The sequence below is a fragment of the Nanorana parkeri genome, unplaced genomic scaffold (assembly GCF_000935625.1).
Source record: "Nanorana parkeri isolate BGI_ZX_2015 unplaced genomic scaffold, ASM93562v1 scaffold928, whole genome shotgun sequence".
NCBI lineage: Eukaryota > Metazoa > Chordata > Amphibia > Anura > Dicroglossidae > Nanorana > Nanorana parkeri.
In genome coordinates this window covers 203,809-231,405 of record NW_017307196.1, presented here as the reverse complement: position 1 = coordinate 231,405, position 27,597 = coordinate 203,809, and the positions used below count along the sequence as shown (strand labels likewise).

Here is a 27,597-nt window from a genome sequence, read left to right as displayed (position 1 = left end):
CTTCTCCCACCTCTGTCCCTCCTAAACAGGTTATACCCCTCTATATTAGTAGCCCAGTCATGCGTGCTGTCCAGCCAGGTTTCCGCTATACCCACTATGTCGAAGTCCTCTTCAAGTATCATTATTTCAAGCTCTTCTAATTTATTTGCCAGACTTCTAGCGTTGGTGTACATACATTTAATTCCTCTCTTTTTGTGGGACAAAAGTTTACTACCTTGATGTTCCCCACTATTTTTATTGTTATTATTCTGCCTAGCTTTCGGTCGTCTGTTGGTAGTTATACTTACATGTGCCAACGGATTTCCTATAATGGCTGGAGTGAGCCCACTATTATTATTAACTCCCTTTTTTCTACTTTGTGTTATTTTTACCTATGATTAAATCATATATGTTTTGTTTAAGTAATTTTATTTTTATACCCTCCACCCCACTTTCTAGTTTAAAAACTCCTCCATGTGTGGCCACCTTTTTAACTACTTGCTGTCCCGCAAACAAGAACATTGTGTCTAGTCAGCGATGGCTGTTACATAAAGCCTTACTCATATATCAAGCACCCCGTGGTGTGAATTTGCATGCGTCATGTAGTCATTTACATTAAATAGCCAAAAGATTGAGGACACTGGGCCTTCACACTTCAACCCTACTGAACACCTTTGGGATGAATTCGAACACCAATTGTGTGAGCCTTCTCATCCAACATCAGTACCTAACCTCACAAATGGGCACAGATTCTGACAGGTACTCTCAAGTCTTGTGGGAAGTCTTCCCAGAAGAGTGAAGGCAGGTATACCTGCAAAAGATCAGTGGGGAAATCGGCACTTGCTGATCTTCCCTCCAATCACTAAATGTGGAAGTGATGTGTATTACTTCTGTCATTGCTCCGGTTGTGTAGCTGGTGAAGAAGCCGATGAAGCACATATCTGCTAAATCAACTTCTTTGGGGGTCCCTAGGTGACATTAGGGGTCCAATAGACTCCCGAAGTCTCCATAACGGGAAGGGGGTTTCACACCCGGGTGGTTAGTGGCTGCTAGTCAGGTGTCACACTTCTAATACAGATCCTGTGCTCCAATTTCTAGAAATACTAACTCAGTCATAAATTCTTGTTTTCATTTCTAGGAATTTGGAATTTTTACTTCTTCGTGATCTCCCGGGAATCCAGAAGAAGGAGATGATTCTGGAGCTTCTGCAGAAATCCATCCCTCCATTACAGATTGAGCTAGATCTGAAGGACTGACCGTGCCGCTGCTCTCCTGTTCATCGGACATAAAGAACAGACACGAAAGGGAAGTCTGGAGCCAAGGCGCCTGGTCACCCCTCAGGTTTTCAACCATTATAAAGGAAGTTTTTATGTTGTTCATCACGTCTGAGTGATTTTAGACGGCGGTGAGAAGGGGTTTTTCATTTGCCAAAATAAAGCATCCGTCACATGACATGTTACTTTGCTTTGTTGCACAAAACATAAATAAATATAATCATGTAAGTTGCCTTAACCAGCCATGAAAGACTTTCTCCCATCATAGAAATGTATTAAAAGTGCTACCTGCTAAGAAAAGAGTTAAAACTAAACTCTAGGCAGATATAAAAGACACAAATTCATGATTTAATTGGGGGGGGGGGGGGGGGGGGTGAGAGGAAGAAGCAGTACAATGAGAAAATCTGTTCATCAAAGCATGATGAAAGGAGGAGAGAGCAGTGTGACAGAGATGAGATCTTTACTGTGTAGCTTCTCCTTTCACTGTCCAGTCACAGGCTGGGAACGTGGGTCCAGGACAACCTAGGCTCTGAGGAAGTGGGTTTATTTATGCTGCCCATCAGATTGAGGACATCTAGTGGCAGAAGAAAAGTACTGCAGGGAAATCTCTGAATGGCAGCAAAAGCTGGTTTTATTGTTTTAACTTTTAGTAGCCTATTTACTTTGACCTTGCTATTTTTGTCAGGCATTTGGCTTTAATACTTGTCCAGTCGCTGATCTTCGCTATATAAACAGACACACTTGTGGGTGTGTCAGATGCCTGGTACTCTACTTCATTCTGTGGTTCCGTCTGCCACCTGCTACATCACTACAACACACAGTAATTATTCCGTCAGCTTAGGTCTTCTACAGAGTGTAGATCGGTGCTGCGGGACAGGTAGGTATTAACCCTTTCCTGTACAGGTAGCATTGAAGAATCTCATGAATATCACATACATAGCACCCCCCAGCTGTGGTGAAACTATGCATGTCTCATGGGATTTGTAGTTCCACAGCAGCTGGAGGACAGGAGTATGCCTACCCCTGCGCTAAACAGTGCTTAGATATCCAAAAAGACAGGAAACAAGATTCTGAATAAAGGCTGTGACACACTGCATGCGAAGCGATGGCAAGCAGTGTGTCATGTCATTTTCTCCCTGGCACTTCAGCTTGCTGAGATGAAAAACGTCACCTTCAGCCAATCGGCTCACGCATCAGGATGCGACGTCTGGCCGGTTGTTACACACGAGGCGATTGGCTGAAGGTGCAGTCAATCATCTGCCTGCACTCAGCTCATATACTGCAATGAAAGCTCTGTGCCGGACAGCTTTGCTTCGCTCTGCACGCCTTTGGGTGCAGTGTGTCACGGGATTAAAAGTCATTGCGGATTTAACACTTAAAGAGTAATTCCACTTTTGTTGAGAAAACAACAATCCCCTCTGGGCGATCAGCGTACGTTGCAAAGGTTTTAACCAACCGAGTTGCAGTTTCCTACTTGTTTCTGTTGTGAAGAAAAAGCTGTTTGTTCCAGCAGCATGTCCTGTGCAAACTGATCCCTGAATGGGAGGGTCTGGGCTCATTATAACCAGCTGGTGGGCTTCCTGGGTTATAATAGAGAAAGGTGCGGTGTCGGCATCCCTCTCGTAATTAACCTTTAGGCTGGGTTCACACCTAGGCGTATCGAATATGCACGTTTGTCGCGCGTTTCGCGGTAAAAAAAACGCGCGTTTCCGAGGGCTACCTGGCTGTATCCCAATGGATACACGCGACAAAAACGCCCCAAAGAAGCTCCTGTACTTCTTTGGGCGTTTTGTAGCACGTTCATACGGCCTGTAATACGCCCAGGTGTGAACCATACCCATAGGAAATAATGGGATTTCAGTGTTTGAGCGTTTTGCAGAGCGTAGGAACGCGCTACAAAACGCCCAGGTGTGAACCGGGCCTTAGATCCTGTTCACACCGGGGTGGTTCGGCCGCACGGATCCGCCGACATTGCTATGGGGACCATTCATGCAACCGCGCGGGTCCAAGTGATCTGAACCGCCCCCTGCACTATTTTTGCCTCACTAATCAGTGCAGTTTCCATACAGGTGTCAATGGAACCACGCTGATCAGTGCAGTTTTGGCAGTTTTTAATTGCGTTTCAGCGCTGAAACGCAATCAAAAACTCCCAAAACCTCCCTTTTCAGATCAGTGTGGTAACCTGGTGTGAATGGGCTCTCTGGGAGTATTCTCAAAAATGAAATTCCTATTGCAATGGATGCCAAAAACTGTACTTGTATCTTAGTACAGACTTCAGCCAACAACAGAAGCAGGAGGCGACATTTCTCGGGGTGTCCTGTGCACCAAGTGTGTACGGGTCGCCATATTGCATTGCATTTTTGTAGCAGACTTAGAACATTACACTCACTCCTCCAGACTGACATCCACCCATCAAAGCATTTTAATATTGTCAGAACTCCTGCGGCTTGCTTGCATCGGGCCTGGGGGCTCTTGAAAGGAGTATTGATGCAGGGTGCTGTGTTGTTTTCAGGAAGCTATGTACAGCACACTGCTGGCCTTGCAAAATATAAGCAGATTATACTTCAGCTTTACGTTTTGCCTTGACATTTTTAAGCATGGTCCAGAAACTGGAAACAATAAGGGTTAGGTTCTCAAAGAACACTTAAACTTTAATTAATAGCCTTATTTTCTTCAAGATACAGTGCTCCAGTCATTGTTGGAGGTGACCTTCAAATGACAAGTGGTGCTATAAAAGTAATGGGCAGGAGGAAGAGTTGGAGTGCAGTCATATGGCGTACAGAGAAAATACTAACAACAACAACAACCCCCCTCCCCCTCTCTTCCTGAGGTTTGTTCAGGAAGTTAAACTCCGAAATCTAAAATGGAAGATTTCTTATTAACAAGCAAAAAAGTGAACAGAGACAAAAACAACAAAATCTATCAGCATTGTTATGGGCTATACTCCATGTAAATAAAGCACGCACTACCATACTTGCATTGTATACATATTTTATTACCATTTGCCCCCCAGCTGAGGATTGTCATCAGTACATAAAATATAAAACAAACATAAAATGTTTATTACCCCACATCCCGGAAGTTGTATTGCGATGTGAATCTTTGTATTGGTACATTCAGTGATACTGATCGGATTGGGTTCATGGTTAATCTCTGCAGCAGCTTAATAAGTAACCAGAATCACCTCTGGATAACTGAACGCTCTGCATGATCTATCGGAGGGAACACTGCATAAGGTAAGCTGACCGATCTACCAGGCAGGACCTATTGTAAAACTATTGGCCAACAATCAGCTCAGCTCGCTGAGATAAAACACACGTGTTATCCGACACAACAAATGTTATCTTCAGACATGTGATTGCTGTTATCGTTACTCTTTGGCGGACTTTGCTGAAAATGACATTTATGGCCATTGTTATATCTTAGTGAATTGAGCCCAATATTATACTCTGCAACTACCAGACTTCTTACCCAGCCTGGGACCCATATTAGGAGTAGTAGGATTCATGCAGCAAAGGTTCAAACAATAACAGTGCAAGGAGCGCAGCGCCCCATCACATTCCACCACGACTTCTCTACACTGCTTGTTTGCCTCCTCAGGAATAGTAGCTCAGTGACTGTCTGAGTGTGTACATGACAGTGGCTGAAAATAGAACATCTGATAAAATACCAGAGTCCCGTGACATAGCTGAGAATGTAGCCTATCCATAACAAGAGATCAGTGACATCACGCATCATGCAGCCTATCTATTCACTAGAGACCAGTGACATCACTGAGAGTGCAGCCTATCCACTCACTAGAGACTGGTGACATCACTGAGAATGAAGCCTATCCACTCACTAGAGACCGGTGACATCACTTAGAATACAGCCTATCCATTCACTAGAGACTGGTGACATCACTGAGAGTGCAGCCTATCCACTCACTAGAGACCGGTGACATCACTGAGAATGCAGCCTATCCATTCACTAGAGGCAGGTGACATCACTGAGAATGCAGCCTATACTTTCAGTAAAGATTGGTGACATCATGGAGCATGCTTCCCATCTATTCACTACAGACCGGTGACATCACAAAGAATGCAATTATTTTATTAACCTTACAGGTGATTTGGTTTTAAATAAATGTATTATCAGCAGATAATAATTAGTACATCAGTGTAGAAATAGGGTAGTACTATGAGTGCAGGACTGATAGCAAACAGCCACTTAGAATGTATCCTATCCATTCACTAGAGACTGGTGACATCACAGAGCATGCAACCTATCCATTCTCTAGAGAGCGGTTACATCACTTAGAATGCAGCCTGTCCATAGACTAGAGATTGGTGACATCACAGAGCATGCAGCCTATCCATTCACTAGAGACCGGTGACATCACTGAGAATGCGGTCTATCCATTCTCTAGAGAACGGTGACATCACTGAGAATGCAGCCTATCCATTCACTAGAGACCGGTGACATCACTGAGAATGCAGCCTATCCATTCTCCAGAGACCTGTGACATCACTGAGGATGCAGCCTATCCATTCTCCAGAGACCAGTGACATCACTGAGGATGCAGCCTATCCATTCTCCAGAGACCAGTGACATCACTGATGATGCAGCCTATCCATTCTCCAGAGACCAGTGACATCACTGAGAATGCAGCCTATCCATTCACTAGAGACCGGTGACATCACTGAGAATGCAGCCTATCCATTCTCCAGAGACCAGTGACATCACTGAGAATGCAGCGTATCCATTCTCCAGAGACCAGTGACATCACTGAGAATGCAGCCTATCCATTCACTAGAGACCGGTGACATCACTGAGAATGCAGCCTATCCATTCTCCAGAGAATGGTGACATCACTGAGAATGCAGCCTATCCATTCTCCAGAGAGCGGTGACATCACTGAGAATGCAGCCCGTGGCTTACTAAATTTACTTTAACAGACGCAGTTAGGAAGTCTCAAGCTGGGTAAGTTGTCTTCATAGTTGGTGGCCATACAAGTTCAGAACACGCTTCCTCCAGGAAAGCTATTTGTACCGATAAATAACACAGTATATGAGATCTAGTAGCCGGGAAGGCTGGGAGTCTGGATTCTTTACATGGACTCAGCTTAGCTGAACCTGTTGGTTGCACAGGGGAGTGTGCGGCATAGTTCATTCGTCCATTTCTCGAATACAATCAGATCTTCTCCACTTCATTGCCCATTATGCCACAGCGTGGTTGATTAGCGTTTAAACAACTGGATCCTATAAATAACTTTCAAAGGGCCGTGCCCGCTGTTTACCAGCATACGAGCCGCCTCTGGTTTTCTGCTCGCACATTCCTGCCGCCTGGTTCCGGGAATAATAAATATTGAACTAGTCTCTCTGTGCCCGGATTTCTCCCGGTTAGATGTTGGGGAAGCGGTAGTTGAATTTTCTGGTGTTGTAATATTTCTTACTGTCCAGGGCTGGTAAGATGTTGCTGTTGGTGAGCTGTGGGAGATGATGCAGCTGCAGGGAAGTACACAGAAAGAGAGTAGAGTGTCATTTGTTGAAATCCACACCTCCGATCCTCTATTGTTAGGCCTCATTCACACACAACGCAAGCAAAATTGTATATTGCGTCTATGCGCGTATATACGAGTGTCTATGCGTGCACTATATGCAATCCCAGAATGCATCACTCGTAATGGAATTTGAATGTGGTGTACGCATGTACGCGCGTAAACATGCATATGTGCGCGTAAATACGCAAAGATACGCTGCCCGGACGCATCTCTGTTCCATTCTGTTTTTGCGCAAATATACGGCTCCATACGCGGCTGTGTGTATGGAGCCATTTATTTGCATATGTTGCATATGGTACAATACATACGTACGTGCGTATATTCGCGGCAGTGTGAATGAGGCCTAAATGAGAGAGATTCAGGCCCTGCTGGGTCACTGATCAGATCAGAAAGTCAGAGCAAATTTTAAGAAACAGAGGTCAGCAGCAGCCCTTATGAGCTCTCAATGCAGGCTTCTTTTAATGAAAGGGAAAGAGTGTTGCCCCGAGATCCCAGCCAATCAGATCACAGGTTTCACTTTTTCTAGTTAGAAGATCCAGAACAGAATCCCTCTTGTGAGGGATTCTATTCTGGGGGATAAATCATTTTGAGACTGCAGAAGTCATTAAAAGTTGCATTTTCACTTGAATTTGGGGAAACATTCGTTGTGTTGACCTATTTCACTTGCTTTTGTTTGATTTGATCATTGCAAACAGCTGAAAGTTTGTAGATTTTGCCAATATATCTGATTTGCAATGAATCATTTTGTATCGGTAGCTCTACCTACCCCTGGAAAGTATCTCCTGTGCAGTCTGGTCTGTCTCCGGCTCAGTCTCTCTGGATCCCTCGCAGCTTCCGCTTCTTCTCGGATGCTGTCAAAGTACGGGTGTTCCAGCAGGTGCTCACACTTTAGTCTCTCTGAGGGGTCCATGTGCAGGCAGCCCTGGAGGTGACAAAGGAGAACAATCTCTAGCAACAGTTTAAAGTGCTCACGAGTTTAACAATCACCCCATACAAAAAAGTACCGCCATTGGGCTGATCGAGTAATGGAGTGCAAAGAGCAATCACAACCTCTTCAATAACCATTATTAACCAATCAGATTCTATTCTGCTAAATCATTCAACGTTACTCAATACAACCATAGGTAGGAATAGAGACCTAAGACGGACCAAACGTCCGGCCGATCAGAAGATCTGGTCTTCGCCATGGTGTCCGATCCATTTACAGGCGACTAGTAAGTGAACTGAATACCCTAAACCGGGAGTAGGCAACTTCAGCACTCCAGCTGTCTTAAAACTATAACTCCCATCAAACTCTGCCTCTGGGAGTCATACCTGTCGCTGTCAGAGTTTTGCAATGCCTCACGGGACTTATAGTTCCACAACAGCTGGAGTGCTGAGAGTACCAACCCCTGCCCTAAACACAAATCAGGGGAATGAATCAAAACTTTAGCAGACAAAAACTGGAGCAGTTGCCCATAGTAACCAATCAGCTTCTCTCTTCAGTTTGCACAGTTAAGATTTGAAAATGAAAGAGAGAAGCTGATTGGCTGCCATGCACAGCTGCTCCAGAATTTGTCTGCTCCAGATTTAATAAATTCCTCTATGTTCATGTGTAAATTGCAAAAGCTGCTCGTATTGCTTGCAGCAAGTTGTCGCAGCGGTTCAGAACAGTCTTTTTAGTAGAAGTCTGCACATGGGACACATCGAAATTGGATGTAAATCCTGATTAAATGATATGGTTCATAATAGACAACTGCCACTTCAGTGCCGCTGATCTCCTGCAACTTCTTTGCAGCCACTTCCTGTCTACATACACTCCAGCAATGGCTGCATGGCATTTCTCAATGTGGATTTCCTAATGGTGACAACAGTGGACCGTGTCTGCATCATCTCTGTTGAAACAGCTGCTTTTAGTCTCCATCAGAATCCTGTAAGACTTACATGTCCCTATATGTAATGATGGAATAATATAATGAATACTCTTTTTATTTCATATGCCTTTATTTATATTTGTATCTTGATTTGATTGCAGACCAAGCTGTCTGGCAGATGTAATAAAGGCAGTGGTGTGGACCAACTAATGTTTTTCAGCGGGAAGGGGTTAAATTAAACAAGAACTCCGGGCATATTAAACATTCACCCTTGCAGTCGGGCTACCCCTGCACTGCAAACATTAGGTGTTTCTTTTGGTCTAGACCCAAAATAAAAAAAGATATACTAACCTAATCCTTGCTCCCGTCTGGATGCTAGACCAGTCCCCTCATCCTCTTCTCTCCCAGGCTTCAGCAGTCCAAGCACCTGTGACGTCATCACATCCATTTACTTGCATTGGATGTGAGGACACCAAAAGACATACCACAGCTGGAGTGAAGGGGCAAAGAGGTGAGTGGTCACCGCTGCCGGGCCAAGGATGGGGTGAGTATATCTTTTTTATTTTATACTCTAGACCAAAATGAGCACTTAACCCTTACAATGCGGGGGTAGCCTCACTGCAAGGGTTAATGTTTAATAAGCCCGGAGTCCTTCTTTCAAGTTTTTGCTGCCGAAATTCAGCTTTAAGGTGTACTCTTTAAACAAAAAAGGGAGAGAGAAACAGAATTACCTTCATGAGTCCCATTGCATTAGCAGAGATGTTCGGAAATCTGCCTTCCAGGGGATCCTGAAATTAGAATGAAGCATTAGACACAAGAGGGATGTGACAAAGCTCACACAGAGGTGACTCAAGTGCTGTGATGGCCGTGCTGCCTCTAGTCTGGGGGGGGGTGGGGGGGAGTCTTCTCACCATTTTTTCTGGATCCGGGATGCTGACCCCGCTGAAGAACAGGTTTGTACTGAACACTTGCTGATGCCGAGGAATGAGATCACCTGCAGAAGACAATAAACAGACATTAATACAAAATCACATTAAATAAAGAACAACGGTAGCATGCAACGTGCATAGAGGTCATAGCAGCCAATCAGAAGTCAGCGTGAAATCTACACGTGGACTGGCTGCTATGAAATTCTCCATTTTGCATACAGCTTTGCACCTCAGAGAATAAAGCTTGCTAGTAGCAAGACATAAAATGCATCACAGATCGTTTAAAGAGAGCATGTTGATGTAAAAACACCATCATGCCGCAAAGTATGACATGGCGCTCCCTCCATTTTCAGAAATGAATGTTTTGGTGGATTTCTGAAGAAATAAATTCAGCAGCTGCCTCTGTTCAGTTTATGTTATGCTCCATCCTATTTGTCACCGTGAAAGGCCAGGACATCATTCTGTGAGATAGACAGGAGTGCCTGGCAGCGTTGTTCTATAAAGCAGAAGGAGCTACAGAGAAAAAAGCATGAGAATGAACGCGATGCATGATTTGTATATCCTATAGCCCTCTCTGCAGCATCCGTTTCTTCTCCCTAATGGCTTTTCAGAGGAAGAACAGTGCCAGTCCATATTATATTCCACCACCTTTGCACGTAGCATTGCTGGAGTTCCAAGAAGGGGGGTATGTACATGATGAGGTCAGGGCCTACAGGCCTCCATAGCGGGCCCCGTGCAGGAACCTACTCTGCCTAATTCCTGGTGTTGTGTCAAGATACAACACCATCATTAGCAAGGAGGGTGCATTCTGCACCTTCCTGATCCAAGACCAGCAGTGCCTACAGGAACCACCGGCTTCCGCAAACGCAGGTGAAGGACCCCAGTGCCACATAAGGCTGCCTTGTAAAATGCCTGTTTAATGCAGACAGACGTTTATGGCAGCCTTACGCGATGCCGGGGTTCTTCTCTGCATACTGTATGTGAAAGCTGGCGGGTCCCACAGCAGGTAAGGGCACCGGCTCAAGCTATACTACAGATTTCCATTTGTACCTAAAGGCACCCGAATTGGAAATCAGGCCCTGGATGAGGTTGAGTATAAAGTAAACCCATCCCAGGCAAAGCAACATGTGTCCCTCCTTAGCTATCCCACCACTTTGTCCAGCACCAGTAGCTAATCAAGACCCATAATTCTGGGTATGAAGATGTGACCAAGCTGGGCCAATCAGCATTGTCACATGGGGAGTCCACAGCCCTGTGTAAGATACAACTCCAGCTCATATAGGACTTTTCTTTTACACCTATTGGCAGAACAGAGCCGCACGGGAGCAGAAGAAAAAATTTTGCCCACCTTCTTCTTCACTTCTGTAACAAAACAACAGGTCCTCTTTACTACAACGACATTCATGTCACTCACCCAGACATTTCCTGATGAGGTATAACTGATCCACGTCAGATTTGCCCGGCCACAGGGGGACTCCAGATATAAGCTCAGCGAACACGCAGCCGATAGCCCAGACATCCACAGGAGGGCCGTATTGGGTGTCACCCACAAGCAGCTCCGGCGCTCGGTACCACCTTGTAGCCACATAATCTGTGTAGTAGTCGCTGGGTCCCGCTAATTATAAACAGGACAAAGATTATTAAATAGATATATAAATATTGTGGGAACAGAATAAAACACATATCACTTCATTAGCAAAAACACTACACTGACAAAACAATCATCAAAGAGATAGTAATATGAACATTAACACTGAGGAGGCTGTCATCTTCATCCCTGCTACACTGATCAAAGACTAGCATGCATGTTGTGAGTTCACTGGCTCTATACTTATTCCAGGCCCTTCACTGAGTACATAGTGACACACAGCTTGCCTCTTGCATGGCTCCAGCTCTTTTCATTTTTTTAGGCAAGTAAATATGAAATATTCCATATTAATGCTTTCTCATGTATTTTCCTTTCCAGCCAGAAGGTGGAGCTCTAGGCTCATCTACACATGTTTACCAGCCAATTCTCATCTCCTGTGCTGAAAAATCTGTTTATAAAGCTCAATAGCTCAAACTTTAAGTTCCACCCAGAACTTGATGAGTGACTTCTCACCTCCTTACCCACCCTTGCCTCTTCAGACAGATATCTAGGACGTTTTAATTACAGAGAGAGTCTAAAAGTAAACAGCTTCTGCTGTGAATTCTCTGTAACCCATAATATTCCACTAGCCCTGTGTCATGGGAGAGTCTGTTAATAAAATGCTCAATAAAATTATATAAACACATATATACACACTAGATTGCCAAAAGTATTGGGACGCCAGCCTTTACACGCACATGAACTGTAATGGCATCCCAGTCTTAGTCCGTAGGGTTCAATATTGAGTTGGCCCGGCCTTTGCAGCTATAACAGCTTCAACTCTTCTGGGAAGGCGTCCACAAAGGTTTAGCAGTGTGTCTATGGGAATGTTTGACCATTTGTCAGGTCAGGTAATGATGTTGGACGAGAAGGCCGGGCTCGCAGTCTCCGCTCTAATTCATCCCAAAGGTTTTCTATCGGGTTAAGATCAGAACTCTGTGCAGGCCAGTCAAGTTCCTCCACCCCAAACTCCCCTATCTGTGTCTTTATGGACCTTGCTTTGTGCACTGGTGCGCAGTCATGTTGGAACAAACTGTTCCCACAAAGTTGGGAGCATGAAACTGTCCAAAATGTCTTTGATGCCTTAAGAGTTCCCTTCAACTGGAACTAAGGGGCCAAGCCCAACCCCCGAAAAACAACTCCACACCATAATCCCCCTCCACCAAACTTTACACTTGGCACAATGCAGTCAGGCAAGTACCGTTCTCCCAGCAACCGCCAAACCCAGACACGTCCATCGGATTGCCAGACAGGGAAGAGTGATTCGTCACTCCAGAGAACACATCTCCAATTCTCTAGAGTCCAGTGGCGGCGTGCTTTACACCACGGCATCCCATGCTTTGCATTGCACTTGGCGATGTACGGCTTGGATGCAGCTGCTCGGCCATGGAAACCCATTCCATGAAGCTCTCTACGCACTGTTGTTGTGCCAATCTGAAGGCCACATGGAGTTTGGAGGTCTGTAGCTATTGACTCTGCAGACAGTTGGTGACTTCTGTGCACTGTGCGCTTCAGCATGCGCTGACCCCACTCTGTCATTTTATGTGGCCTACCACTTTGTGGCTGAGTTGCTGTTGTTCCCAGTCGCTTCCACTTTGTTATAATACCACTAACAGGTGACCGCAGAATATTTAGGAGCAAGAAAATTTCACACAACACCTGAACCCAGTGATTTGTAGGGGTGTCCCAATACTTTTGGCAATATAGTGTGTGTGTGTGTGTGTGTGTGTGTGTGTGTGTGTGTGTGTGTATATATCTATAGATATAGATATATATACACACACATTTTTAATAGTCATTAAAACAGATATAAAAAATAGTTTGAAAGCTTATATGTTGTATAACACATTTAGAATCAATATGAATGTATTAGTTTCCCTTTAAAAATAAGTTGAAAAAGGCAGACTTCATGTTGTTTTCCCAACGGGTTTTCTTTTACGTCCAACATAACCATTGAGGGTAAAGGTCCACATTGCTGGAGAAGTGACAGGCCTATAACACTACTTAATGAATGATGCAAAATTAATCATTACTAGAATAAAGCCTTTTTTTTCCACCAAACCTCATTAAACCAAAACAAACAAGTTATATAATGGGCAGATAGGCCAATTATAATTGGCTTATCCCACCATGCTTGAAATGTACCGCATTTGCAAATAGCTATAAAAAGGGGGATTGAGAGAGGCGGTTTAAAGGGGAATGGCAAAGGGTGGTGTCCTGATTGTGGTAATAAATGAGAAGTGGGCTGACGTGGATGATGAGTGGAAATCTAAGCAAACTGTGAAGAACAGTGAGTGGGGACTCCAAAAGGATCGTGAATAGGACTCAGAGCGGAAGCAGAAGGAGGTGGGGAATGACTGAAGGGGAAACAGAAGGAGGTGGGGTATGGCTGGCAGGGAAACGGAAGGAGGTAGGATATGATTGGTGGGAAAGCAGAAGAAGGCTAGGTATGACTGGTGGGGAAACAGAAGGAGGTGAGGCATGATTGGTGGGGAAGCAGGAGAAGGCGTGGTATGACTGGTAAGGAAAGGAGATGCAAGGTGGGAAGGATGCAGAGGTATGATAGATGCAGGTGAGTGAATAGTGATTCAATGGTGGACAGGTGCCCTGTGAATGACATGGAGACTAAAGGACAAACTACAATGGGGAGTGCTTAGTCTCCAACTCTCAACACTGTTCTTTTGTTTCTATTCTGTTACATACTGTATGTAGAATACTTGAGTACTCTGAATTTTTTTAGTTTTTTTTTTTTTTAAATACTAGGGCCCCTTTATTGCATTTTCACACAAAGGTGAACTTACACTTTAAGGCAACACTGGGTTTTTGCTACCCTGCAAAAGTAAAAAAAAAATCTGCAAGTGATCCTTGCTGCAGAATTGTGGATATTCTTTATATTTACTCACTTAATATTCTGGCAAATCCAAAATCGCACAGCTTAATGACCAACTGCTTGGTGATAAGGATGTTCTCTGGCTTGACATCACGATGAATACACTGTGGAGATACAGATATATTATCTTTCAGCATAATATGGAAAGGAAAAAGGGAGTTGGGAGACATTGATCCTAACAAAAATGCAGGGTCTTATTTATTACAGTGTCCATTGGTTGACACCAAAAGGGTTACCAACGAGCTCCTGCGCAGGACCAACTTTGGGTTCCCCATTCAACTTCTAGCAAAGTATAAAGACTTGTTCACTATCTAATGACAACTAGATAGAAGTAAACTGTGTCCAAGTCTTCGTGACAGTGGGAGGTGTCCAAGCTCCAGATGTAGAGAATATAGACCCCCTGAGTCAAAGAGGGCCCTTGTGCAAGACTAACTATCACAGTGAACATTGATGGACACCAAAAGGGTCACCAAAGAGGCCCCTGTGCAAGACCAACTTTGGATTCCCCATTCAACTGCTAGCAAAGTATAAAGACTTGATCACTATCTAATGACAACTACTGTACATAGAAGTGAACAGTGTCCACATCTTTTTGACAATGGAGGTGTCTCGGCACCACATGTAGAACATATGGACCCAATCAGTCCCAGAGCGCCCTTGTGCAAGACCAAATTGGGTTCCCCATTCAACTCATAGCAAAATAAAAAGACTTGTACACTATCAAATTAAAGCTAGGATAGAAGTAAACAGTGGCCAAGTCTTTGTGACAGTAGGTGTCCCAGCACCACATGTAGACCCCAGTGTCCTAGAGGGCCCTTGTCCAGACGTACATGCACCACAAATGATAGATGCGCCCTGGCAGTGTTTAAAAACCATTTGGGCCAATTTGCTCTTGCCTTCTCTGATAAGTACAGAAACCACTCCCAAATATAAATGATTTCTGCCACATAATCAATGATCTAATACTTTCTTCCCATCTATCCTTCAATACCTAGTTATTCCCCAATGGCTTGTTTCAAATACACTATAGCAAGAATACATATATTGGTGATTGCATTGTCTTTTCATACAATGTCACCATAAAAGAAAATCAAACATGAAAATACGTTCCCTGTAAATCGGAAGGCGGAATTTGGGAATATAAGTACAGTGGGGCAACACGAAAAAAACAACGACAAAAGCGGCTTTAATATGACTGCATGCGGATCAGAACAAACAGATCATCCGCCACAGACGCTCTTTATAGGTATATAAACTCTTTAACGTGCTCTACTTTGCATGAGAAGTGGAAAGCAGATGGTGTGCAGTCTATAGTGTTATATGAATCAGTTCTATACAGCCTAGCAACCAGAGCAGAAGAGTAAATAAAAAAGCCAGAGGCCCACGGTATACAATGGGGGGAACTTATCAATACTGGAGCAGATTTTCACTGCAGCCAATCAGCTTCTCTGTCTCATTTTCAAATCTTACCTGAGCAAACTGATCTTGCTGAGTGATTTCAGCAAAATTTACATTGCTGCTGAATTTCAGATTTCGGTGAAGCATAAACACCTTTAAAACCAGCTTAAATTGCCCCCTTTAAAAACCACCTTCATTTTGCCTTCCCCTTTGACTACAATGCAATTTTCCAAAACTGTGGCATTTGGCCAAAATCTCCCAATTGTCACAGAAATTTCAGGCAAATGAAAAATCCCGATTGTGAGCATCCCTATTTAAAGAAATTACCTCCAGTCTTTCTCAGTTAAGGTTTCTTTGGGTAAGAATCTTCGTCTTGTGTCAACCAAAGAGTTAAACCAGTGGCCAACCAAAGAACAATTAGCTAAAACATAAACCCTGGCAAATGCAACGGCAACGATCACAACAGGAGAGTGTTTGTCACAAGGGAGATTAGTGCAAGATGAGACGAGGGAGGACAGTGTAATCCAGCTGGAAATGCTAATTGTTTCTATATTTGGCCTTTAACGGCCTCAGCAAGAAGAGAGAAGAAGGAGATGCATTGTGACAGGTACGGAGCCTCCGGGTGTGTCATGTGCAGGACATGTACAGATGATGCGGTAACTCATCAATAATATTCTTCACAGTCAGTCACCGAAATACACTCCAGGTCATTCAGGTCATTTATTTTTAAAAAAAGTTAAAAATAAAAAAGGATGAAGAGCCATAATGACCATGGCAAATCTTACGGAGTCGCCACACCTCTGAGTGTTCACACACGACGATTTGGGTACCATTCTTCTTAATATGTCTGTGAAGGTTCTCATTCATCCAGGTCATGGTATATCTGTAAAAAATAAGTCAAGGCAACTGGACTTGCTGTATTCTTTTCAAGAAAAATACAGCCAGTCCAGTTGCCTTGACTTATTTTTTTACAGATACATTCTTCTTAATAGAACCGTTCATACCTGCAAGTTTCAGTGTGCTGCGGTTTGTTAAAGCCCAGCATTTTGTATTGTCCACACAGCTGAATATCTCAAGCTGGAGTGAGTAGGGATGAACAGGGAATGATTTCAGCCACATCTGATTTTGCAGCAAAATGATTGATTTGCCACTTGACAAAAGTTCATGGAAGGAAAACCTTAGAAAAGTTTACTTTAATGGGAGCGCTAGTTGTAACTTTAAGTAAGTTACCTTAGTTAGAAGTTAGCTGACTTTATCTATAAAAAAATAAGTCAAGGCAACCATATAGAAAAATACTGCAAGTCCAGTTGCCTTGAGTTATTTTTTTTACAGATATACCATGACCTGAATGAATGAGAACCTTCACAGACATACTTAGCTGGCTTTAGTCAGCCTTTAACAAGCATCAGAAGGCATCTAGCAAGCTCAGGAACTACAGAACAGTGGTCTGCAGAGACAATGGGGGGGGGGGATTTATCAAAACTGGAGCAGACAAAATCTGGAACAGTTGTGCAATTGTAACCAATCAGATTCTCTCTTCAGTTTGTACAGTTTAGCCTTGAAAATGGAAGAGAGAGAAGCTGATTGGCTATTATTATAGAAGATTTATATAGCGCCAACTGTTTGTGCAGCGCTTTACAATATAAGGAAGACATTACAATCACAATACAACTGCTCCAGTTTTGATAAATTCCCCTCAATGTGTTTTATACATACATTCTGAGATGCTCTTCAGACTCATTTTTAATTAAAAGAATTATACTGTACCTAGTCACATAGCTGTTGAGCCAGGGGAGGACTGGGAACCTTTGGTTTAAGGGGAAAACACAACCAACTAGGCGTTTTAGGGTAGGGACCGATGTCTGCAGGACTAAAGAAAGTGTACCAAGCAAAGTGTTTCATGGTGCTACAGTGAGTGGTGGGCATGGTGAGAGGTGGGTGCTAAATGACATTACGCACCTTCAGCATCACCTTCCTTTGACGGTCCCATCATTCGGTCACATGACATCTTGGAGAGGCAAAGGAAGTTAGTTTTGGAAGACTGCCCTCTGCCAAAGGCTGTGGGCCTAGGTCTGAATGGTGAGCAAGTAACTATATAATGCTCACCATGTGTCACTGACTGTGGTCCAGAGGACCACCAGTCCAACATTTCTTATTAGTACTGACCCAAGTTACAAATGCCCCTCTGCTCCTGAGCCCAGCCATCCCCTGTGCTAAGCACTTGCTTAATGGCTCCCATGAGTGATGTTAGAAGGTAACCATGAGCTACGGGCAGTTCACAAACCAATGCCTGGGGATGGCTGTAGGTGCCAGTAAATAAACCAGATTAACCGTGCTCTCGAAATTCGGTGTACTTACATTGTGTTTGTGGCAGAAATTGACGCCTTGTAACGTTTGCCAGATTATGCTCTTTACAAGATGTTCCGGTACACTAAAGAAAACAGAAGGTAAAACAAATCAGCTCAGCAAAATTTGCTTGTCATAGAATGTGCACAGCGAGGAAGTCATTGGTATGTCTCAAAAATACCACAGCACCAGCTACCAGTGGTGGGATACACCATAGCAGTAATGGCACCGGTAATTTACTAAAGGATTGTAGTGCAGCATACAGAATGACCTTTACATGTCTATACACTTTTGGCCATACAGTGAATACTGTTGGAAATGCAACAGCATATACTGACATGTACCGATTGTATTACTGACTGCAATATGTCTTTTGAGCTGTAGATGGCGCTGTAGTGCAATGTTAGTTTTCGATATGCATGCTCATCTATCATACACAGGAGGTTTTCAATTGAAGGCTACCCCATAAAGACTCAAATACTATGGCTCTTATCACCATAACAAACAGCACAGACGCCCCTCCAAATTAACCTCTTCCATGCTGGGGGGGTTAATGGACACTTTATTTCTCTTTTTCAGCGCCAGGCACTAAAACATAATGATATATAAAATTCCCACAATTGATACAAGCTGGGTGAAGGCAGCACTGCTGCAGTGGGACTGCGGAAACAAAGAAACAAAAACTCTATATTATATTGTACAGGATTTATATAGCGCCAACAGTTTGCTCAGCGCTTTACAATATAAGGAAGACATTACAGTTACAATACCAATCAAGACAAGATGGTAAGGAGAGCCTGGCCCTAGCTCGTCAGCTTTAGTAAGTTTTTTTTCCCAATTGATTACATTTTAAATTGAGAAATTATCTACAGGGAAGAAGAAAAGAAAAAGAACTTAAACATTCCATATTCAGATCAAAATGTATTATCGGCATTTCACATTTGGTTCTTTATCTTACGATGACAAGAATTGCGACATCCAAAAGACAAAGCTAAAAAGTGGCAGATATGGAAGCCGTACCTTGTGCAGAATACAGCTTGACGAGCAATAAGCTGTGGTTGTCAACTTACAAGGTATAGGAGGGTCTCAAATGTGGACCCTGATATGTCCAAAGGGAGATTAATAAAAGCCCCTTTACAAATTAACACTCCTTCTACTGACAGATAGGGGGCCAAGGGCCACACTTCAAACACCAAGGGGTCACAAACAGCCCTCGGGCTGCAGGTTGGATGTTAGAGTAAATGGTCAGAGATTGTTCTACAGGTGTGGCTGGGGACTGAAGTCATGCTGTAGGGGACAGTAAGAGACTGGAGATGTGTTTTGAAACTGCCAGAGATGAATAAAAGCCCCATTACAAAGCAACACTCCCTCTACTGACTGCTAGGGCCTGAGGGCCGCACTTCAAACACAAAAGGACCACGTGTGGCTCTCGGGCTGCAGGTTGGGCATTAGAGGAAATGGTCAGAGATTGTTCTACAGGGGTGGCTGGGGACTGAAGTCATGCTGTAGGAGACACTCAGGTAATGGGGACATGGTATAAGAAACTGCAGTAGATTATTACAAGCCCCATTACAAATTAATACACTTTCTACTGACTGCTAAGGGCGCACTTCAAACTCCAAAGGGCCACATCTGGCCCTCGGGCTACAGCTTGAAGACTAGCGGAAGTGTCAGACTGTGGACTTGTTACAAAAAACTGCTAAAGATTACTAAAAGCCCCTTTAAAAATCATCCCCCCTCTACAACAATTACAATTATTTATTTATATAGCGCCAACATATTCCGCAGCGCTGTACAATTGTTTAGACAAGACAAGTAAGAAACACTGACCAGCATCACTGACATACAGAAACAGTAGGTGAGGAGCACCCTGCCCAAGCGAGCATACAGTCTAAGACCCCATTCACACGTAGCGACATACCTTTTGCAGCGGATCCGCACGGCCGGGATAGCGCGACTTTCGGGGCGACGTTCCAGCGACGATCCAGCGACGGTAGCGCGACCTTCTCCATCGGGCTCCATAGAAAAAAGGCAAAATCACGCAAAATCCGCCGAAAAAAGGGTTTGGTAGAAGCGACTTGCGACCGCGATGAGCGACATGGAGTTAAGACAGCTCCATTGAATAGCATTGGCCGGCGACTTCTCGCGATATCGCGCGGCGGAAATCGCTCGATAATTCGCTACATGTGAACGGGGCCTTAGAGGAAGGGGACCAAAGACACAGGTGGGGAAGGGGAGACTACAGATGTATACCAAATAAGATAGGAGGGGATTTGGGAGTACTGTGAAACGGGAGCAGAAGGGAAAGTTGTATGGGGTAAGAATCAAGGGAAGAGCTGATACGCTACTAGGGACTGCTAGGGCCTGAGGGCCACATTTCCAATAACAAAGGGGCTGCATGTGGCCCTCAAGCCGCAGGTTGGGCACCAGGAATGTAATTTAACCCAAGAACAAAAATGTAATGTTTTGCACCTTACCAGTCCTTAGTTATGGTGGCTGCATTAGTTTCCATTTTCCAGGCTAGGATGATTTTCATAAAGTACGAAAAAATACCTGTTAATATTTCCTGTGTTCTTGTCACTTCCTGGGAGCTGAACTGGAGGGACAAACAATACTTTCTTCCTTCTGTAAGCTCCCAATCCCACCATCCCCAATTTAATAGAGATGAAAAGAAGAAATGTGTGAAGTGCAGCCTGGATGACCACCATGACTCCGTCTATAGATACAGCGGAGGAGTGAACGTAGCCACCAGGTGACAGGAAGTGTGTTTGAAGGATTACCAGCTGAGAATAAAGGGTTAAAAGAAACCTGAAAAAAGAAGAAAACTAATGCAGCCACCACATCTAAGGATAAGCTGCATTTTATGACAATTTTTTTTTTTTGGTTTAGATATACTTTAAGAAGCTGCCCATTATTACAGATTTTCCAGTCCTGACTGAAGGGCCTCCAGTCTCGCCATTCCTAAGCCCACAGCGACTGTTACAGTCACAGAAAAATCCGGCCGCAGCTTCCCGGCAATCCCACGCAACAACCGTGACGTCTGTGACATCGCTCCACAATGCGGATCACACTCTTTGCATACAGCAGAAGCCGGAGTGTTGCAATTGTTTAATATGGTCAGGTCAGGGCAGTAAAAATCGTGTAGAATGCTCCTCTCCCTGTAATACCTCTGTTTGTTTTGGCTACTGTTTCCCCATATTCAAGATTAGCGCGGCTTGTTAAGCAAAGTTAGGAGCACTTAACCTGCACTTAGCTGGTAACGGTGTCTGCTTACGACATGGGTTTTCAGGCCCCGGCCTTTTAATCAGCGGCGCAGAAGAATTAAATGTCACTCAGTCATATAATCTCACAAATAATAGCGTAGGACGGGGATAATCTTTTTAACTTGCTGAATGCTCGCCGTGTGTTGAGGATGACATGTAATTAGGGAACTGGGACTATGTTGTTTTTCTGGATTGGGCTCAGAGACATGAAAGGAGAACTACAGCCAAGAGCAGAAATAAGCTCTATAAATACATTTATAGACATGGGCCAAGGAGATTGGGGCTTTACCACTGATGAGGAGGACTATGGCCCTGCTGGGGCAGACCCTTACCAATGAAACATTGTACCTTCACCTATATAAAGCCCCCACTTGCTGCCTCCTCCCTCAAACACACTTGTAGACTCTTTTTTTCTTTTACTTAAACAGTAAATACCGTTATTAATGTAATTATAGGTCCACCTTCTGAAATGTTGCCTATGGGAGGGTGATGACGTCTGGCCACCAGCTGCCTCCTTGAATGTCTACTTCACACATGGCAAGAGGCAGTGTGCAAGATTTCATGCATGGGCATTTAATGTCTTGGGTCTCTGCCTGGTCCCTGGCAGAGACCCAAAGCCTGTCTGCAAATGCATGAAATCCAGGTCCCATAAACCGGGCAGAAACCCGCGGTGTCTCTACGTATGCGTGGAATCCAGGCCCCCTAAACCCGGCAGAAACCCGTGGCGTGTCTGCGCCTGCATGGAATCCAGTTCCAAAAGAGGTTTCCACCGCACTCCTTACTGGTAGGTCCCTTTAAAGTGGGTGCTGCAGTGATAGTGGATGGCGCCACTTAAAATCCAAATAGTTAAGTATATCACCAGCACACCAAATTTTTTCAACGAGTGGTCATTTTATTGATGTACCCACATCTCATCATAAAGCAACGTTTCGAGGCCACTCAGGGTCCCTTCATCAGGCATGACCTGATATACGTAACTATTTGCATGGAATCCAGGTCTCATAAACCTGACAGAAACCCATGGCATGTCTGTGCCTGTGTAGAATCCAGATCCCATAAACCTGGCAGAGACCCGTGGCATGTCTGCGCCTGCATGGAATCCAGTCAGTGTGCTTTACATTTCCTAAACCGATAAATACATTCACACTACTGTTACAAGGATGGCAAAAGTGGCAGACGGGCGGGGAGAAGGCGGGGGAAGAGGCAAAGCGGGAGGGGGGTCAAGTTGCCGCACCATGGGCCTCTGGGTTGTACTTGCCCCCTGGGCTAAAAGTTGCCAGTCAGCCCCTGAATCCAGGTCACATAGACCTGTCAGAGACCCGTGGCATGTCTGTGCCTGTGTAGAATCCAGATCCCATAAACCTGGCAGAGACCCGTGGGCATGTCTGCTCCTGCATGGAATCCAGGTCCCATAGACCCGGCAGAGACCCACAGTGTCTCTTCGTATGCGTTGAATCCAGGTCCCATAAACCTGGCAGAAACCCATGGTGTGTCTGCACATGCATGGAATCCAGGTCCCATAGACCTGGCAGAGACCAATGGTGTCTCTACGTATGCTTGGAACCCAGGTTCCACAGACCAGACAGAGGCCCATGCCGTGTCTGCAGAGCTGTGTTGTCATTTCAAAGAGGAAGGTAGGAGTACATTAATAGTTATTCTTCCATACTTGCAGCGTGTTTAGATGATAAAACATGGAGAACTCTATGTGTATTGCAGAAATGTATGCAATGTTTTTGTACTTTTTGGTACTGTTTGTACTGTTTTTGCTCAAAAATGATTGGTAACACTGCCCTGATCCCACCAGATTAATGTGGAGTGTAGATTTTAAGGACAGGTCTACTTTGCAGGGACACAAACCACAAGAATAACATGTCAACCTGAAACAGGAAAACAAATGCGATTTTATATCTGTTCTTTTTTTTCTTTTTCTATTTGCGTTCAGAGCGGATTAAGTGGCACTCCCGCACCGCTTATCATGTTTATTCATTATGCCGATACTGTATGTCAACACTACGGACAGGCTGCTGTTTACACGAGGCCTCAATTAATCAGATCCAGGCGAGTCCTTCATCCAATACACAAGCCGCTCCGGTGATTTATCAGATATTGCCATGGCACCAAGTTGCTGTGCGGGACGAAGGCCAGTGCATTAAAATGAAGTATAGTTTGCACAATGCTAAAAAGTAAACAGTGATCACTGACATCCAGGACCTACAATAACCTGCTATGGAAGCATGGGAGGGGAAGAGGTGGGGACATCCATCATTGTAGTGCAACACCATTAACAATCACTCCCTGCTAAACATGACGGCCATAGGAAAGGAACACTCATAATGTACATAGACTGGCTCATTACTCATTGCTTAGATCCAGGCAGACCTCTTTAAACTGTATTTTCTTTAAAGGTGAACTTTGAGTGAACGGCTAAATACATATTTGTGAACTACGTTGGATTTCAAATTGTGTTTATCCGGTCTTGTCATCCAGAACTGTACCGCATACTCAAGATGATTGGCCGAACCAATGATTTTCATAACAAAAGCCAAGCTAAAAACACAGCTAACAATTGATAAAAGGAAACAAAGCATATCATTTCACAGTGCTCCAGCAAAATGTTTCCCCCAGTCACTCACCCTCGCGGATGTCGGTCAAGTTCATGAAGGACAGTGTGGTCGCAATATTCAAAGACCAAATGTAATTTCCTCTTTCTTCTAAAGACTTCCAGCAGGTTAACAAGGTTTGGATGTTTTAATTGCTGTGAAACAAAATTAATTTTCATTGGCATAGTTCATAAGGGTACATAGTGTAGTAAGGCAAGAAATGGAGAAGCAAGTTTTAAAAAAAATGTTAATATATAAACTGAGCAGATAGCATATTCCGATTATAATTTAAAGCCTGACTCCAGCTTTAAGTAAAAACACATTGCCCATCAGTAGTTAAAACAAAAAAATAGCAGCGGTTGTTGATCCAGGGAATATCTGATGGCCTTGGGGGTTCAAGAAGGAATATTTTTAATCCCCTGTTGGAGCAATTTGAACCATACTTATACTTACTATAAGGTTTTTTGACTTCCTCTAAATCAACTGTGGGTAACTGTGTGCATAGGATTCTGTATATGGACGGTTTTCTAATTATTCTTATTTTTCTTCAAGATTGGTTCAACTTGACCAACGACGACTAACTAACTACCTTTTGTTGCAATACTCAGCCAATCCCTGGTGCTGTCCCGTGCAGGTCCTCCACCACTCCTCTCCCGGGCTTACTGATGCCGGCTTCCTATCAGTCCAGGCTGTCCCGGACCTGCCCCCTAGGTGCTTTCTGGCCTTACAGGAGAAAGCTGCAGAAAACATTGCCACATCATTATGTGGCGCCTTTCTCTGCTGCACTTAAGACCCGTCCACTTCCAGAGCAACTATGACACCATGTGACCAGTACGAAGATCCCAAGCAGATAGAGATGTGTACAGATTACAAAAAAATTATATTTGGGGTGAAGGGGTATTCCAAGGGTGAGGTGCTGGAAAAGGGATGGGGGGGGGACTTGGCTTTGAAGAAGAAGTCTGGGAAAATCAGTCTTACCCTTGCAGTGGGTCTAACATCAATGCAAGGGTTAAGTGCTTATTTTGACTATAAAGATTGTCAAATCAAGATGTGTTACTCACCTGATCTTCGGTCACCTTTCTCCCCCTCTGCTCCGGCTATGTAATGTCTCTCAGTGTCCTTGTGTCTAATATAAAAGTCAATGGACCTACAAAAGACCCGATGATGTCAGCAGTCCTTGGACCGCGGAAGCCCTGGGCAGAAGAGGCCTAGGGGACCCCGCTATCAGCATGGAGGAAGCCAGCGGGACCAAAGGTCAGAAACTTAATTCTGCTTTATTTGAGACCCCTAGACAAAACGAGGACTTAACCCTTGCAGTGTTGGGGTAGCCACACTGCAAGGGTAAGTTTGAGATTTTCCCGGAGTTCTTTTTTAAAGCTTCACACCCCCCCCTAAATAATGATAACATTTTGGGCAGACTTAGACAGGCATTTTTCCACCCCATACTTTGTTTATGTTTTCCTTATTATGTTCTAAACGTCCTACAGCGAGGAAGGACCTCCACCGTCACGGTAGAACATGTCACTTTTTCCATGTCAATCGGTGGCATCGCCTAATCCCCTGAAGATCAAAACACAAATAGGAGAAGTAATGAGGTTGTCTTTGCTGCTGCTCGCAGGACACACAAACACGGCTCCTCGCCATCTCCTCCAGGTATTGTTAGTTACAGCCCGGCGTTCCCTAAATATTTGCTTTCCAGCAGCCCTGTACAGGGAGGATCAGAAGCAGCTTAGCTACACAAACACAATGGCAGATAGCGCTTGGCATTCCGGAGGATCAATAAACACAGGTTGTTACTATTTACTGTGCACAGGGAAAACACGGCACCAACAGGTCTCCACATGTTCAGCTAATATTGAGAAAAGTTACTGGCCATTCCTGGTCGCCTCTTCTCTTTTTTGGGGAGGCGGGAAGGGCGCATGAGACAACTTTATGAGCGAATGGGAAGCCTATAAAACTCTGACTTACAGGAAATGCACATCCTGTCAACATTTTTTTCTTTTTTACTTAAAGGGTCAATGTTCTCCGAACACAAATTCCACTTATTGGTGAACGCAGTAGACTTAAAAGGAGAATTCCTGGTCGCAAAAAAAACAAACTTAACCTTGCAGGATGGCTACCCCGCCCTGCAAGGGATAACATCTAGATTTGGTCTCGGGGCCGGAATAAAGACAATATACTCAGCTGATCCTGTAGTGGTCAGCCGCTCCGGCTTTGGAATGTCCCTCGGCATCCTCACTTCTAATGCAAGTCAATGGACCTGCATTACACATGATGACATCAGCGGTTCTTAGACTGCCGGAACCCAGGGGAGAAGAGGCTGCGGGAACCGGTCTATTAGCACCCCAAAAAGATTGAGGATCAGGTGAGTAAATCTGCTTCATTTGAGCCCTCTAGACAACACAAGCACTTAACCCTTGCAGGTAGCCCCTCTGCAAGGGTAAGTTTTTAGCTTTAAAGTTCATCAAAGTGCATCATGACTTTGATAGTTGTTATAACTTCTGTCTATTTTTCTTGTTCAAGTAGAAGACCACACGAGGTGCCTCTACATCTGCTTGAACCCAGTAGAAGGACCCCGTTTATTGATTTGTAGAGTCTATATTTAGGCCCAAATTGCCTGAGTCAAGCAGCTGTCTACAAAGCAGATGCCTCCCCAATAAAGGGGTCACCCAGCTTGAGAAATCCACGTGTAGTTGAACAGAATGAGCGGCAAATACATGTATCAAGAGTCCAGAACTGTATGATATTAATCCAGAGGTGTCAAAAGGGCGACTCAAGATAGCCAACGCATATCAGGGGCCAAACACTCCCTCTTATCAGGACTTTGACAGAGATAATCTCTCTGACTTTCAGCTAGGAGCCTGGATTAATCAGAGGTATTTAAAAGAGCCAGGAGAAAAGAACATATAATTAATGGACGTCTGTGTTAAACAGTCATGTGACATAGTTTGATTGATTGATGGATTGGTCCGGGCTCCTAGTCTGCTAGTCAAAGAGATTATGTAACAGTTGTGAAAATTCCGATGAAGGGGGATTGTTTTGCCCCAGAGACACGTTGCTTGTCTTCTGTTACCTTTTTGACACCGACTAAATGTTTGTTATGGGTTTCTATTCACACAGCATGGCTAAAAATATTAAAAGAAAAATATATGTCTTACCATTTAGATGTTTGGAGCAGGCCTTTGGGCAGACTGCAAGCTACTCTGGACAATTTGGTATTGAATCTGTCCGCCAAGACAAAGGAGGGACAGACTAAGCTTCCCCTCATTAACAAAAAATGCTTGTCTGTCTTTCACCAAATTGTTAGGACAGACAGACAACTGATAATGAGATCTGCCAGCACAGTACAGACAGGGCATATTATTAGGGATGCACTGATACTGAAACTAGTGACGGGAGAGCATGGAGCCGGCTTCCCGGCCAATCAGGAAGCCAGGTGCTGTATAAATGACGCGACGCCCGGCTTTCTGATTGGTCGGGAAGCCAGCTTCATGCTCCCTTGTTGCCTCATGACGAGGGAGCATGGAGCCGGCTTCCCGGCCAATCAGGAAGCCGAGTGCGGCGTCATTACACAGCACCTAATAATAAGTACTATACTTGTTGCACTCCTTACCGATATGTCCCTTGTAGTGGGGAGTGCTCGCAGTGACCGCGGATGGCGCCGCGAATGTCAGCAATTGTAGAAATGTCACCAGCACACCAATCATTTTAAAATAGCAAAAGCTTAATTTTTTGAAGCTTTTTGTCATATGACCAAACAAGCGCTTTCGGGACCGCACAGGGTCCCTTCATCAATGCGAAAGCCTGATGAAGGGACCCTGTGCGGTCCCGAAAGCGCTTGTTTGGTCATATGACAAAAAGCTTCAATAAATTAAGCTTTTGCTATCTTAAAAGGA

General features: G+C 44.3%; 2 protein-coding genes across 2 annotated transcripts in view; one reads left to right on the top strand and one right to left on the bottom strand.

Annotated features, from left to right (window-relative positions):
- The window catches only part of ATP5S (ATP synthase, H+ transporting, mitochondrial Fo complex subunit s (factor B)), an 11,035-nt gene extending 9,774 nt beyond the window's left edge, over positions 1-1,261 (top strand). Inside the window, exon 5 of the mRNA XM_018566253.1 lies at positions 1,118-1,261. Coding sequence (XP_018421755.1) covers positions 1,118-1,235 — 118 coding nt within the window. The 3' untranslated portion in view covers positions 1,236-1,261. The remainder of the gene's footprint in view (positions 1-1,117) is intronic.
- A 5,296-nt stretch (positions 1,262-6,557) lies between these two features.
- The window catches only part of CDKL1 (cyclin dependent kinase like 1), a 39,123-nt gene continuing 18,083 nt past the window's right edge, over positions 6,558-27,597 (bottom strand). The window contains exons 3-10 of the mRNA XM_018566252.1: positions 23,735-23,856; positions 17,851-17,923; positions 14,108-14,198; positions 10,992-11,192; positions 9,560-9,642; positions 9,380-9,436; positions 7,562-7,717; positions 6,558-6,739 (exon numbers count right to left, since the gene is read on the bottom strand). Coding sequence (XP_018421754.1) covers positions 6,635-6,739; positions 7,562-7,717; positions 9,380-9,436; positions 9,560-9,642; positions 10,992-11,192; positions 14,108-14,198; positions 17,851-17,923; positions 23,735-23,856 — 888 coding nt within the window. The 3' untranslated portion in view covers positions 6,558-6,634. The remainder of the gene's footprint in view (positions 6,740-7,561; positions 7,718-9,379; positions 9,437-9,559; positions 9,643-10,991; positions 11,193-14,107; positions 14,199-17,850; positions 17,924-23,734; positions 23,857-27,597) is intronic.